The sequence below is a fragment of the Vanessa atalanta genome, chromosome 7 (assembly GCF_905147765.1).
Source record: "Vanessa atalanta chromosome 7, ilVanAtal1.2, whole genome shotgun sequence".
NCBI classification, from domain to species: Eukaryota; Metazoa; Arthropoda; class Insecta; order Lepidoptera; family Nymphalidae; genus Vanessa; species Vanessa atalanta.
Window position 1 is genome coordinate 4,431,632 of NC_061877.1, and position 15,503 is coordinate 4,447,134.

The window sequence follows — 15,503 nt, forward strand, 5'->3', positions numbered from 1 at the left end:
TAGCACCACGCAGTTAATAGACCCATCTACGATATCTACACTTACCTCTATTCATTGTTTGTATATGGTCATGTATAAAAATCAATACATCTGAAAAATAATTTAAGGTCCGTATATAAAACATTCTGTATAAGTTATGTTTAAAATTAAATAAACTCTCTTATTGTTTTATATCATAAACTATTGAGACTGCGTTTTGGCTTTTAAAAAGTTTAAAATCAATACCTATTAATTAATTATATTACTTATTGACTGCGAAATTTCTGGCCTACTTTATGTCTACCCGAAAATCAGTCTACGTTCGATCGTTGGCTAGGCTGTGGAGAGACTTCAGCTGTCAGACATAGCGCGGTTACAACTAATAGTAATATCACAATATTAGCAACCACCAAGTAAGCATTCGTTGTCTTTCTTCCGTTTAAATATTAGTTTTATACATCGACTACATTTAAATAGTACAACATATCCTAGTTCTCTCATCGTCTCCTGGTGATTGCTTTTTGAAAACCTTACAGAACATTTAAAAGACTTATGTCAATTAAGTTAGAAGTCTCGTCTATCGTTGCTATTCGATGTAAATTGAATTAGAGAAGACACATTCTTATGTTATCGAAAAAAAAACATAACGTGACGTAGAAAATTAATATTCGTTGTATTAAAAATTATTCCATTAAACATAACTTTTATAAATTATAACCAAACGCGATTTTATAATTGGACGGAGATAATTATATAATGTTAAACACTTTTAAAATTGTGCGCAAATCTAAATTAATAAACAGTGTCCTTACACCGATCCCATATAAATCTGATGCTTTAAAAACCTCTCTCGCACCTTGTGTGTTCAATTTAATAAAATAAAAAAAAAACTGAGAGTAAATAATGCCCATTGGCTCACAGTACGCGGTAAAATTATTACATTTGCTTATAATCTGTGGCCATAACACAGATAAAATAAATTCTAGCTCCGAAGAAAAGGACAATATGTCTTTAGTGGTAATCATTATCATTTTGAACAGAATATTCACTTAATCTAATATATCACAATTGTCCTGGTATAGCACATATTTACAAAACATTTGCTGTGCTCGATATATATTTAGAATCTGATTTTAAATTATACATTATAAATTACAGTAATAAGTTATGTGAACATGTATTATAAAGAAGACCACACCAATATTAAAGACTACTAGAATTCAAAATAATCACTCAAAGGTACCTCTCTGTCTGACTGTATTTTTTGTAATTCAATAGTTGCTATGTGTAAAAAATATATATTCCAAAACTATAGTATCGGAGTACATCTGTTTAAGAAACATAACATTTGTTTAGGTTACTTTGAGTGATTTTTACCTTATATAATAAGACACTAATTTACACCACAACATCAAGTAACTACGGCTGATATAATTATAAAAACAGTCAACATCAATTTCGAATGATTATTTTTTTTTTTTATAAATTTGACGTAATGGCAAATATCTACTTACACACAGTTTAATGCGTTTACATTAATTTCGACGGTATTTATCATACCTAAAATTTTACACGTAGAATTGGAAAAAAACGACAATACATCAGACTTTAATTTAGCATGTTACTAATGCCAAATTTATCAATATTATATTGTTATTAGAGTATTTTGGTAGTAAAAAATAAAAAATTCAGAGTATTGCTTCTCGTTTTATACTAGAAGTTTTCTACTACCTAAAAATTACTTATTATAATATCCCTCTGGCAAATTCAAATATATCATAATAAATACGCTTTATTTATCTGTATGTATAACAAAGAACAAAAAAAAAAAAGGAAACTTTTCAGATAACCTTTTCCCTAGGAGTTTAAGGCGAACGTGTACGTTATCTGTAAACGGTATAAATGTATTCAGTTATTGGTCAAATAGCTATTGTCATTATAATTAAGTATTTAATTGAAAAAATAACTTGGATTGAGCATAACTAAGGTGTTCTTAATAACCTCGTCCAGTTAGAAAAGGATATACGATGAAATCTTCATTGTATAAATCATAATGGTAAAACCGTGAGTTCGCTGTTTATTTACTGAGAAATTATTCCCTTGACTGACGACCAAGATGGTCGTTCGCAATTGTACTAATGTTAATGCAGTTTGTAGACAGAAGTTCGAGTATCTCCCTTATTCACGTTACTAAGTGAACTACACCTACACACTCGCGTGTCTAGCAGACTCGATTATCGGCGACGGTCTAAGAACTCTTCAATAATGACAACAGTACTAACTAAATAAATTAGACTATTATATAACCCTAACTTCAATAATAACGGTTACCAAACAGCTTTTTCGTTGCATTGACTATCAGCTTACAAGAAATACGAACATTTTTTTTTATATTATTCTATTTTTGAGTTTATCGTTACGTTACGTAACTAATGCCCGACGGATTTTTCGTGTTTAAAAAATACTGGCCCGCTTACTGGAACAATGACTATTATTCGCTACACAATACATATTATATTCCCTTAATTATAATAATTTAATTGACAATGAGTTGCACTCAGACGTGACACCTAGAAAAAAAAATACTTAAACTATTATTTAATTGAAAATTGAACGCATTCAAAATATATATGAAAATGGCCAGTTGTGTACATTCAAAATAATTTCAAATAAATATTTTTATTATTTATATTCACCTGTAATAAAATTATCGTTTATAATAAATATAATAATAATATATGACTTCAAATAATTTTTATTTTTAATCTGTGTATAAATATTTTATTTTGTTGTATAAAAATATAATGTTGTTGAGGTAACTTTTTTACTGTTAATCGAACTTTAGATGTAAATGACATAACACTATGGAAAAATCCAGTAACTATCAAAAAATCAACACAGAAAATTGGATGTTAAAAAAAATTAATACATTTAGTTCAACACTGGAAAACTAGATTGGCACATTAATAAAGACTATTATTATTGAAGAACGCAACTTTTTGTATTAATAAAATCGTTCCCTTAAAAATAACGTAAGAGATAAATATCGTGTAAATAAAATAAAATAATTATAGTATTAATGCCTCTGTCTTATTATAAAAATTACCATTTCAATACAAGTTTTAAAAGACGAATATTGGTGTCGAAAATCTATGATCGGTATTGCTTATGAATTTATTTAAACGCTATAAAATAGAAAGGATGATTTCACCTGAATGATACGAGTCGTTTTATTGCCATTAAACACTTAGAACTCCTACGTCGTGCACGGTTTATATCTATAAAGAATTATCACAATATCGGCAGTTAACTTTAGTTTTGAAGTATGAAATTAGCGATCTATAACGGAACTTATATTCCAGACGAGCGGACTGAGTGCGGGCAAGTATTTTTTTCTGTTCGGTTGATCTATTTGATCGTAACAGAAACTCGATGACATACCATTAATATGAACCTGCATACAACATTATATGTCAAAATGTGTAAACAATGTTCTCAATTAGTTTATCTACTTCAATGTTTACTTTATGAGGTACATATTTTGGCACAGAGAGATTACTTAAATCTAATATGAATTTAAATCTAGACATTTAAAATTACTTTAAATTACATAAAACATTTTCGATGTTTTAAAACTTGGTGACTGGTCTTAATCATATTAATCACAGCTTTTTTTGCATTCTCTTACCTACCTATCGTCAACACTACAATTTTCTAATTTCCGTTCCATGGAATGAGTTTTCAATCTTATTTAGAGTTTTCAAATTTTATTTATTTATTATTCGGCAACAAATAAAAAATTAGCTTAAATAAATTTATGTTACGTAAGATTTTTTTTGTTGTCAAAAAATATTCTCGTTTTTGAAAACGAAAATCAATTATACCGAAATCGTAATCTATTCAGACTCTCGCTTACTTCGAAAATTTGGTAAAATAATATAATTTTTAAATATAAATAATTTAGCCTTAATTTGCAAGCAGAATGTAGTGTGACGTATGATAAAGTTATCCTTTTTATTACTTAGCAGCAATCATTAGTTTTCTTTCCATTTATTAAACGTTATAGAATAAATATAGAAAATTATTTATTAAACTATAGACACCACTCCGAAAAAAAGCAATATGGTAAAATTCTATTTAGACCTGCTTAAATATATCCACGATAAAGTTGTAAAGATTCAAAATATTTTAAAAAATATTCCAATTTGCTGTTATAAAATGACTCGGTCATTAACTACAGAGGTATGAGAAGATCGAAAACAGGACGGCGCGGTCGATCAGCGTGCGTTGTGAACGTGCGTGGTCAAGTGCTTGGAGAGGTAGTCGGCCCGCGCGAAGCACTTTCCGCACGCCTCGCAGTGGTAGGGCCGCTCGCCCGTGTGGATGCGCAGGTGACGCGTCAGGTCGCTCTTCCCGCCGAATGCTCTGCCGCAAAACAAACACACGAACGGCCGTTCACCGGTGTGTTTCCTCACGTGTAGCTTCAAATTCTCCTTCGATCTCACACATTTACCACAGAACGGACAAGCGAATCTTCTTTCTCTGTCTCTCTGTCTGTCGTCGTTTTGCAGAAATCCGAGAATGCCGGAATGTGAACTAGAACTTTCGAGTTTACTATCGCCACGTGACTCGCTCTCGGAGCTGTCTGCCATGGAGCTGACGCTTGCGAAGGATACGGGGACGCGTCTTCTTTCGTTTGTGACGGACTCATCCCTTTTTGTTTCGCTATCTGCGCTCGAGTTCCTGCAGTCATTGGAATCATCGACGGTAACAATAGAATCAGTGGGTCCGTTCGAATCTACGGTACTGTCTTGTTCGCCATCGACAATGACATCGATAGGTGGCGTTCTGACGACGTCAGTTCTATTTTTCTTCTTCATGGATAAATCCATTTCTCCACACTGACCGATTAAAACTTCATTAGTACTAGTGACTTGGTCTATACCTTCCGGTTGGTCAGTGTTTTTAGTATGAAGTCTTTCCAAAGTATGATTGAGGCGATGTTTTTTAAAGGATTTAAGATACCGAAACTGCATGCCGCACACGTCACAAGTAAATAACTTATCAGCTGGTAATCTTGCTCGGTGGTTTTGTTCTCTATGCTTTACGTAAGCGGATCTATAGCGGTAGCTCTGTCCGCATTGTTCGCAGACGAACGGTTTATCATCGGTAGAAGACTGCGACGCGTGTTGAAGAGCGGCATGACGTTCTAAAAGCCAAGTCGAGGGAAAGGAAGCAAGGCAGACGCCACATCGGCGCCTTTCAGAATGAAGTAAATGGCGGCTCTGGTATGCCATACAATCATCGCTAAGATACCTGCGGAGACGGCAAGCTTGCAGGGCCAGAAGCGGCGACCACAGAGGCAGTGCTGTTGGACTACTGGGAGGTATGGGGCTTGCAATATTCGGAGACCCACATGTCATATCCAAGCACATCTGCAAGAAAAGAAAAAACGAAAACATAAAAAATGCACATAAAGATTGTTTAATATTCTGTGTTAAATGTCGTACGTACCTGAAATTCTGGTAATGTTGAGAAAATGAAATAAAAGAATAGTTCTGTAATGATTGTAGAGCTTTTATTTGTCAAAATTGTATTTTTACAGCTATGATATGCTTATATTTGTTTCAAAAGTTACAATGATCAACAGCGATGGAGTTGTGTACTGTTGCATTTTCAATTGACGAAATACCAATTCGATCCTCGACCTTTATGATATACTGTAACTATATTTCAACAAAATCGTACTGCTCTCTGTTACAACATTATGTCCTATTATTAATGATAAGGCAAAACAGATTTCACTAATCTAAAATGTCAACAATGAAAGTTAAATAAAACAGCTTAAGGGAAAAATAACCGCTGACGCTTCTATGAAGTAACAACGATTTAAGCTATATAATAATATAAATAAAGTGGACCTACGTTATTTGAACTTGTGCTGATTACAATTAATTTTACAGCATAATATACAAAAATTCGTACGAAAGCCCACAACTGGGTACTGACGTTTTGTAATATCGAAACATTGAACGGTCAGTCACCCAGCGAAAACAGTCGTAACTCAAACAAATTGTATATGTATATCATGCTCTTAATCACGAAACTTAGTCTAAATAAATTATATTAAAAAAATCATAATCATTAAAACAAATTGTACCAATATATAATAATCAATATACCTACAGGAACTTAGAAAAATTGCAATATAAGTTATATATTTATGTATGCCACTTAAAAATAGTAACATAATCACAAGTGACCAATGAACGCTCATTGCGGTTCAGGCTTTCCACCTTCCGGTCGGTGAAGCTTAACAGTATTATCTAAGATTATACAAATAAAACTATTGTCCTAGTATTGGTCATTAAAATAATTTTGCACTGGTTAATTTTAACTGTATAAATCACAAGATTGGAATGCGCTAACTACGGAGGTGTTATCTCGCGTGTATGCATTAGTCAGGTGTAACGGTGTATGCCATGCCATGCGGCATACGTGCGTAGTCGGGTATTCCCCGACACGTCCAACTGTAAGGCTCATGTTGTCGCAATTGTTAAAACAAAAGTCACCTGTTGCAAGTCACATATCATAACGCAACGTACAATTTTCACCATAAAATTACACATATTTCTCTATAATTCATTCCCTACATAAACTATGTATATTCCGTGATTTGCAGCCTTTATATAAGTCTTATATAGGCAAGAGGCACTCTAAATATAAAACTGTGGTCACAATTTATGTTATAAAAATGAATCTAAGTTGTATCTATCCAAACTTTTTAAACAACTTGTGCTAATCTCGACTTACATGCTTGATAGGTACTCAGAGAAAATATATCTACATAAAATTCACATAAATATCGTATATAACTATTTACTTTATTTTGTGCTAACGGCGTGTGAACTTCGCAGGGACGTGGCAACAACTGGCGAATGTTAAAATTTGAATAACTGCACTTAGGGGCCATATAATAAATACTATTGTATATAACAATCATCTTCTTCAACAACCTCATACTGCCTATATACATGTCAATACATAGAAATATGTATAATAATAATAATAATATTATTTCATTAATAAATAGTACCTCTGAAAGTTAGGAAACAAAAATAGCATTTAAAATTGCATTCAGTTCTATTATAAAAACTATTTCGATAAAAAATCGTACTTTGTTTAATCGCATCTTTACTAACCATTTAATTATTGCTATTAATTTATAATGTATATTGTAAATATTCAATCTTTCTTAAAACAAGAAGAGGAACATTAATCAAGGTTACATATTGCTATAAGTTTGGTAACGTTTGACTCCGAAAAATAAGATGAGTGCAGCTTTTCAAATAGCAACATTATGTGTTTCTAATTTTTTTTTTTAATTTTACTCCTTTTCCACCATTCTAGCTCCGGAAAGTAGCGCATCTACCAATCTATATCCTAAATATGCATTTACATGTGCCTTTTAACAGCAGACCAAAATTAATTTTCACAGCGAATAAATTCATGGTAAACTCTATAGAAATGTACGCAGATATATATAAAAAATCACCTCTATTTAAACAATAATATATAACATATTTATGAATGGATGTTAAATTTTACGTAAATTTCTTCAGCGAATTTAGAAATAATTCAAACTCTATTTTCTTAGAATTCCGAGTGATTTGGGCGTAAATTTTAACATCCATCCTCCCACTTGGAATGTTTTATTATTTTAGTATTAAAATGACCAGTTAGACTATGTTAAATGATATTCATGAAATTAAGTGCGCACAAATACTGCATAGTCCATGCCTAAATTATATATTTTGCGGCTTTCGAAACAGCCTCCTATAGACTACAAATGACAAAATTTTCAGTACGCCACAACATTTTGAAATAATTAAGATAACACTTTAAATATGCCGCGGTACTCATCGCTATGTAACATTCGTTAAAACTCATTGTCAATTACACATTAATTTATTCTAACATTTTTATTTTTGACGAAATATTAAACCGAGGACGAAGGAATGTTGAATTTTGTAAATAAACATACCAATTTTTAAAAGATTTTTTTTTAATTCCGTATTCCGAAAAAACCCGAATTCTAACCAAGAAAACTTATTTAATGCGTTATAATTTTAGGGATTTCGTAGGATAATCAGTCAAAATCCTATGACAACTGCAAAGGATCGGATGATAAAAATCTATGGAAGGCCTTCGCAATCATTCAAGCTATTTTTAGAATCGTTGCAAAAACCGACGTAGGTAAGTCATGAATAATCACTATATGAGCGTTGATTGGCTGTTGTGTACATGACGAATGCGCTAATTGGCTAACGACTTCATTAAAAGGTATTTTGTTATTCTTTATTATAAACCAACTCTTAAATTTATTGTTAGCCAATCTGTGTTCAAGTTTCCTCATTGTCTCAACTAGACGATTGCGAAAACTTGCCTTAATATCCGGTGTTTTGCAAACGCTCTAGAATTTTCGCGGTGATTCGATTTGTCCGAATATTCTGCGACAATTATATTAATCAATAGAATAAGTGTTAAATATTAACTATTATTTTCGAACAACACTATTTTTTGACGAAGTCAAATTTAAAAATGTGATTGTCATAAAGTAAAATTGTCATATATATATTTTTTTAAATATTAAGCCTTATTCTCTATGACATTGAATCCTAACTCTAAAAGCAATGAGATCTGATAAGAACCATCAAAAAAAAAATTTACAAAATATGTTACGAATCGGAAAATCTTTAAAGGAAAATACATTAAAGGATTTTTTTCCAAGAATGTAATTGTAGATTATCATGCTGAATTTCATTACTTTTGGCCTAAATAATATTAACTGCAATTAAGCTCGAAATACAATTTGAAACTGTCATAAATTCGAATGATTTCTATTTACTTTTAGACCAAATGTTTTTTTTTTTAAGTTGTTTTAGGAAGACGAAATGATCATACCACTGCGTAAATTTCAAGTGCATCGTTAAAAATGGGAATTAAGACTTTATATTCCTAGTGCCTGAAATTATACTGGCTCAGACGGCAGAACTAACAAGAACAGAGAGTAATGATATGGGCGAAATTTAAATAACGAGAGAATGGTTGATACCCACACATGCATACAAGAAACAATCGGTAAATTAATTGTAAATAAGTAGACATAAACACAAAAATAAAATCAAGATATGTTCAAATGAATATTCTTACAAGATTTAGTACTTTGATACTTTCAGGATATATTTATATGTATCGAAATCATTTTTATTTAATAGCTGAGAAATGACGCTATGGTTTTTTTCCTTTCATCTTTCTATGTCTTACAGTGAAATAATAATCACTAAAATTCTGAGATCGAAATTTTACTCCCAGATGTAATACCTTACTTTATATCACAGACCATTTCTTAAATTACCATAATACTTTAAAGGGTTAATCCAAATATTACATGATAAAGAAGAAATATTTCTCTATAATATTTAAATTTAGAACGAATTCAAAACAATTTTTTTTTTCATTATTTTCTCTATATCTTTCATTACACCAATGTTGCTCCGATTTCTTAAAATGATATGCACGATTTGAAATGATAAGGTACATCCTATTCTAATAGTAGTTAAAAAATTTCATCTACGATCAAATTGCAACATACACATACAGCCAGAGTACCGTCAGCATATCAAAGTTAAACTTAATATAAATAAAAAATAATAATCAGTCGTCCAAACGTAGTCTAAGCTTATTAGCGCGGCATAACACATAATTTAATTTATGAATGAAATGACTTACATGTTAACAATGTTTAGGCAAAAATAACTTCTATTCCAACCGTCTATAAAGCACATTATCGTGACCCAAAGCCATTACGATTTGCCGCGCTCAATAGAGCCACCATTCAATCAAGAACAAATCAAAGCTTTAGTAATATTTTTTTTCGGTTGTGACGTCGATGACAGTTCGTGGTTTAATTATACATATTTATGACAAAAATTTTCATTTATAATGAACACTGTCGTCTTAAACATGTATCTGTGTAAAATAATATGTTATCTATCTGAAATGAACGTTATAATCCATAAAATATCCCTGTATTTGACTCTGTTTAATTTCTTGAACACAGCAATTGTGAGATGACATTCAAATGCTTTTACTTTTACCATTTTTTTTATTATAAAATGTTGTGTATATATGTATAATATAACATGGAATACATATAGCATTTGAAACGTCGTATAAAAATAAGAATGAGACAGTTAATCTGTATGAAAATAGATAAAAAATTTCTACATGGGTTACCATGCCTCTGACATCCATAATCCTTTTAATGAAAGGCAAAATTATTCCTAGTTATTAAGACCGTAGTTACGGAGTAGCATATGTCGAGTGGACTTGGACCAAGAGGCATAGTGTTCTGTTCGAACTGAAACGGCGCTTAAAGCTTTGATTCCCATGATCACACATCCACAACCCTCCCCATTTAATGACCTACTGAAGCATTATACTCTAATAAATTTCCTAAAAATCCGATATTAGGTACCAAACTATATGTATTTACATTTTATATGTCGTAATATTGCTTTTGAATTACCTCGGGGAGCGTGCGTCGTTTACTTCGAAAGACAGATAAAATTACTAAAAACCTCAAATTTCTAATTTATACATACAAACTATCCTGAGTGCGATTTCCATAAACTCTAATAATGTTAAAGCACTCATCGTTAATTTCTCAATTTTGGTTAATAAAAAAATTCTGAGACAAACACTATAATAAATTTGCAAATGTCCAAAGATTACTTCAGCTCTAAAGGAATAATTTACATTAATCGAACGTAGTGTTCATATTATCGAAATCACTAAAAAATTAGTAATAGGCTTATATTCTTCTAAAATAAAAAGCAAAGCAAACGAGATCTAGATAATCTTAAATATAATTTTGAAAAATTTTACTCTCTATTAATCTTTGGCTATGCCAATTAAGGGATTGTTGCTAATAAAATTACTCATTAGTATCTAAGGTAAGTAAGGTAAGAAAAGCGCCTAAATGTTACAAAGTTCATGAAAGCAAAATTAAGGAATCAATCAAAACGCGCTCTTTATCATAAAACAAAAAAAAAACTCAAAAACGTAATACACTAACAAATTTTGTGAGTCAATTATCTATAAGTGAAATATCAAATATTTATTCATATCATTCAGATCACAGTTGCGGCGTTTAAATCACATTCTTAACTAATAACATATTGTCCTCCGTTTGTTCATTCAACTCGCACCATTGACTACTTCCAATAAAAACTTACATTATTGGCTAATATATTCTGATAAATTTGTGCACTATAGCCATCCCATACTCATTGATGTGGACTCTCCTCTTCCGTGTCGACGGGACTCGGCGACAGGAACTTCCTCGCGTACTTCGGATAATGTGTCTTCTCGTGCGCTTTCAATATCGTTGACCGCGAAAACGTTTTGCCGCACAAAACACACCGAAACGGTCGCTCACCTAAAATTCAAATTAAAAAAATCAAACTGTGTAACATTAACGATTGTTTGAACCAAAATAACACAAGATATTTTAATTAATGTTGTGCCTACCTGTGTGCACTCTACAATGGTCCTTCATATGATGCCTCAATTTAAACGCCTTTCCACAAAATTCACACTTAAAAGGTCGATCTCCGGTGTGCACTGGTAAATGCGCTATTAAAGATGATACGTCAGGAAAACTCTTGCCACAAAATTTGCATAAAACGACATTACCAGGCTCTACTGGACCGATATCTAAATCTAGGGGCGACTCTTCCGTCGGCATACTCATATAGGTCGGTTCGCTAAACTGCCCGATCATTGGTAATCCCATAGGCCTGCCCATTAAAGCGTCGCGATACTTCAAAGTGTCGAGAGTGTGTGTCGTCAATATATGCCTGGTTAGTTTGCTCTGATGTGGGAACGCCGCTCCGCAATGTATGCAAGGGTACGCCCTCTCCCCTTCATCAATTCTCCCCCTACCGGACCCTTCGTACTCCTGCAACCACAAAAAGAACATCAACTTCTTTTTCTCTTGTTCGTTCTTAGCAAGGACCAAAATGTGTGCAAAATCTCTACCACTACTTTCTAAATTGAGATGCAATCTCTGTATATCTTTAGTTTCACTATCTAAGTAAGAAGTTGACGCTCATTTTTGCCCAAAAAATGTGCAGGAGTGAACCCGGGAGCCGGCTACGCGTAATGCCTTGTTGTATAGCATAGCAACGCGCGCGCGTACTGAATCTAAGATTCGTACATATATCGTATGCAATAATATGGCCAAAATTTAAAATAAAACTGCCCAAAATATATGAAACAAAATGAATGTATGTAAAAAAATGATGGCCAACAAAATGAAGGTCAACTTCTTGACAGCAAGGCATAGTACTCGTTGTTAAAATAGCGCAGCACATCAATAAGCATGCAATTAAATACAAATCAACTTCCACAATAATCGCCAACCAACAACAATGATGATCAACTAGTACTCTTTTAATGCCGAAGGTTGGCGTACTCATAGATACTTATTCATAAACTTTGCTCTAAGTGGGAATTCTGTGATATATATATGGGTTATTATATATTTTTGAGACTGCTAAATGCAAATATTAATATGTTAATATAAGAAGGTAGATCTACCTTGGAATATATGGAATATTCTAAATTGAAATAAGTTTGAATATTTCAGGACTTTTATACTTTACTAACTATAAAGTATTATAATATTTAAAAATAAAAGTTGTAATGGGCATTTTATATTAATTTTTTAAGAAGGCTTTAAGAATGTATGTTATATTATCTACTGGAATAGCATAGTAAATGATATTACATGAATCAATAAAATAAAGCATACAATAAATTTAGGAACATTGATATTTAATTTTAAGCTTTTCAAGCGAATACTATGGCTCACCACTTTGGTATAATTTTATTAATGTAAAATAAATATATAAAATAAAATAACATGCAATAATGTGCAAAACAAATGACATGCATTAAATGTATTTACTTAAAATGAGGTTTTATAAAAACTTTACAGATTAAACATTGACATTGGGCAAAAATTAAGCAAAGTCCAATATATTTCACATGTCACATTCAAAATCTAACACTTTTGCATCGATTTTGAATAATAATTCCAACTTAGATTATAAGTATTTTTTCAATTCACATTAACAGTTATTGAATAAGTATATATATTTGATAAGGATAAAATAATAATACCACATTGGTAACCAAATTAAAAAAAGCTATATATACACTTAATAAGCAACTACCTAAAGTGAATTTTGAAAAAATATATTATACAAATCTACCACAACCACAGAATGTACAAAATACAAGAAAAATATTTATACATACAGATTCATGCTGCATCCGGTACTCCGGTGCTGACTCCACACTCTTCTCCTCGTTACTCCTATCCCAATCTGCTTCTTTTTTCAAGGACTGAAATTGTATTAAATTAACAATGTAAGAAATAAAAAAATCACACTGTTCAATTAACATAAAATATTAAACAAATATAAAACTTCAAAGGATGCAGCTCATTTTGTAGAAGGTTTGAGTACATAAAATTATTACATAAGTAGCTACACTTCGCAGTTTCACCAACTTTAAATTTAGACTTTCGATATGACAAGCTAAATGTGAATTAAAAATTATAAAAGCTGTCAGAACATAAAATAAAATATTGAAAGAAACACAATTAGCGCACTACAAAACAGTTCTTTTTTTAAATATTCTAATCATATACTTGAATGAAATAGATAGTGTAGAAAATAAAATAAAATAGAAGTGTGAAAGCCTACCCAGATTACAGCTCACTCATCATTTTTATTCTACTAGTTGAAATAAAACCAGTACACAGAAAAACTTTATATTGTTTATTTATATACTTTATTTTTGTCTGCCTTCATTTATTAAATTTAAAAAAAAAAGGTTTAATGGAAATGTTTTTATTTCGAGAAACAAAAATAATCATTAATTTTTAGGAAATGATCACACATTCAAGAGATTATCATGTTCTAAGATACAGACCTGAATATAATATTTAAATTTATATATTAAGAATAAAATAAGCATGGTTTAATAACTTGACCAACATAAACAATTTTAATTAATATTACCAAAGGTACTTGTTGAACAGGAGGCAACCCGGAGGGGCCTGCTATAGGTTCATTTCTTGGACTCGACAATGAACTGTGTGAGGGATGAGGCAATCCAGGATGCGGTAATGTGTTCAGCACACTGAGCCTTTGTTCTACAGGAGAGTAGCGCGGTCCCAAACCACCATGACTGTTTATTATCATATTTATGCCTGTAATTTGAAATTACTAACTTTATTTCTCTCCAGGATTATCTATGCTATATTTTAAATAATGCACCCGATAATATTTTTATTTATAGTATTACACCGTATAATATTATTCAATAACAAAGTTTCAATGATAATTATGAACTAACACTGCAAATGCAACTGACTAAATTCATTTTATTAAATAAAGAATTATTATTGAAAATGAGAATCTTGTAAGGATACCTACATTAGTAATAATTTGATTAATTGTTCGGTAATTGTCATAAAATGCATTTTAGGGACAGCCATATTATTTACTTTACACTTCTTTGTATAGAGAAATACAAAATGCATTTTTGTAGAATAATTCTTCCTAAAAATATGTAAACACATATTTGACACAATCACAATTGACAATCGACATCAACTAAAAGTAAACACGTTTTGAAACTGTCAAGAGTGTTTTTTAAGTTTTTCGTATCGGTTGCGTAGGCAACAGCTGTACATCATACAGCCTCACCGTCATCTTTTATAACCACATTAATTTACCCTATTCATAATAGATACTTGTTGTCTTATACGATATAAGACTATTGTGAATTTGAGACATATTCACGAGTATGTCTCAAATTAATTTAATTAATCATCAACAATAATTGGTGTCGCTTAATTATCAATAAAACTTTTAAGCAATATCACCATCACAAGAATATCAATTTCTTTTTTCTAATTGTCAGTAGAGAAATAATAGTGCTTGCTACTTATACTTAACATATAAGTAAAAGTGTAATGACAGACCAATTGTTTTATGGCTTAAACAGCGTTTGTTTACTATGTTACAGGCAACTAGTTTAATTAGCCATTCAATTAACAGCCTAGCCTCTTCACCAGCGGCACCGTTCAATCGGCGGCCTGAATAACATTCAACCAATTCATCTTCCGTTCATAGGATATGATAGAATAATTTGCTATAATCTAATCTGACCATAAAATTTTTCCGGGAGATTCATACAAGTCACCGATTAGTAAAATGGCTAGTCTTTTAATTAAAAGACTGATTAAACTATTGGCTGCGACATGAAGGTACATACATTAGTATGTGTCAAGTTAATTTTAAATAAAACCCCCGCCGTTATAATAAATAAATAATTTGTTTTTAATGATCTGTATAATTTAGAAAAAAAGCAACAACTTGATT

At 31.3% G+C, this 15,503-nt stretch overlaps 1 protein-coding gene across 3 annotated transcripts in view; it reads right to left on the bottom strand.

Moving 5' to 3' along the window:
- Positions 1 to 2,794: 2,794 nt before the first annotated feature.
- LOC125065506 (protein tramtrack, beta isoform-like) overlaps positions 2,795 to 15,503 on the bottom strand; it is a 52,273-nt gene continuing 39,564 nt past the window's right edge. Inside the window, exons 5-8 of one of the 3 annotated variants that reach the window (XM_047673167.1) lie at positions 14,136 to 14,326; positions 13,369 to 13,455; positions 11,575 to 12,004; positions 5,536 to 11,482 (exon numbers count right to left, since the gene is read on the bottom strand). In XM_047673167.1, coding sequence (XP_047529123.1) covers positions 11,331 to 11,482; positions 11,575 to 12,004; positions 13,369 to 13,455; positions 14,136 to 14,326 — 860 coding nt within the window. In that variant the 3' untranslated portion in view covers positions 5,536 to 11,330. Of the gene's footprint in view, positions 5,415 to 5,535; positions 11,483 to 11,574; positions 12,005 to 13,368; positions 13,456 to 14,135; positions 14,327 to 15,503 lie in introns of those variants that run through there. The other 2 variants (XM_047673165.1, XM_047673166.1) reach the window with 2 other exon arrangements.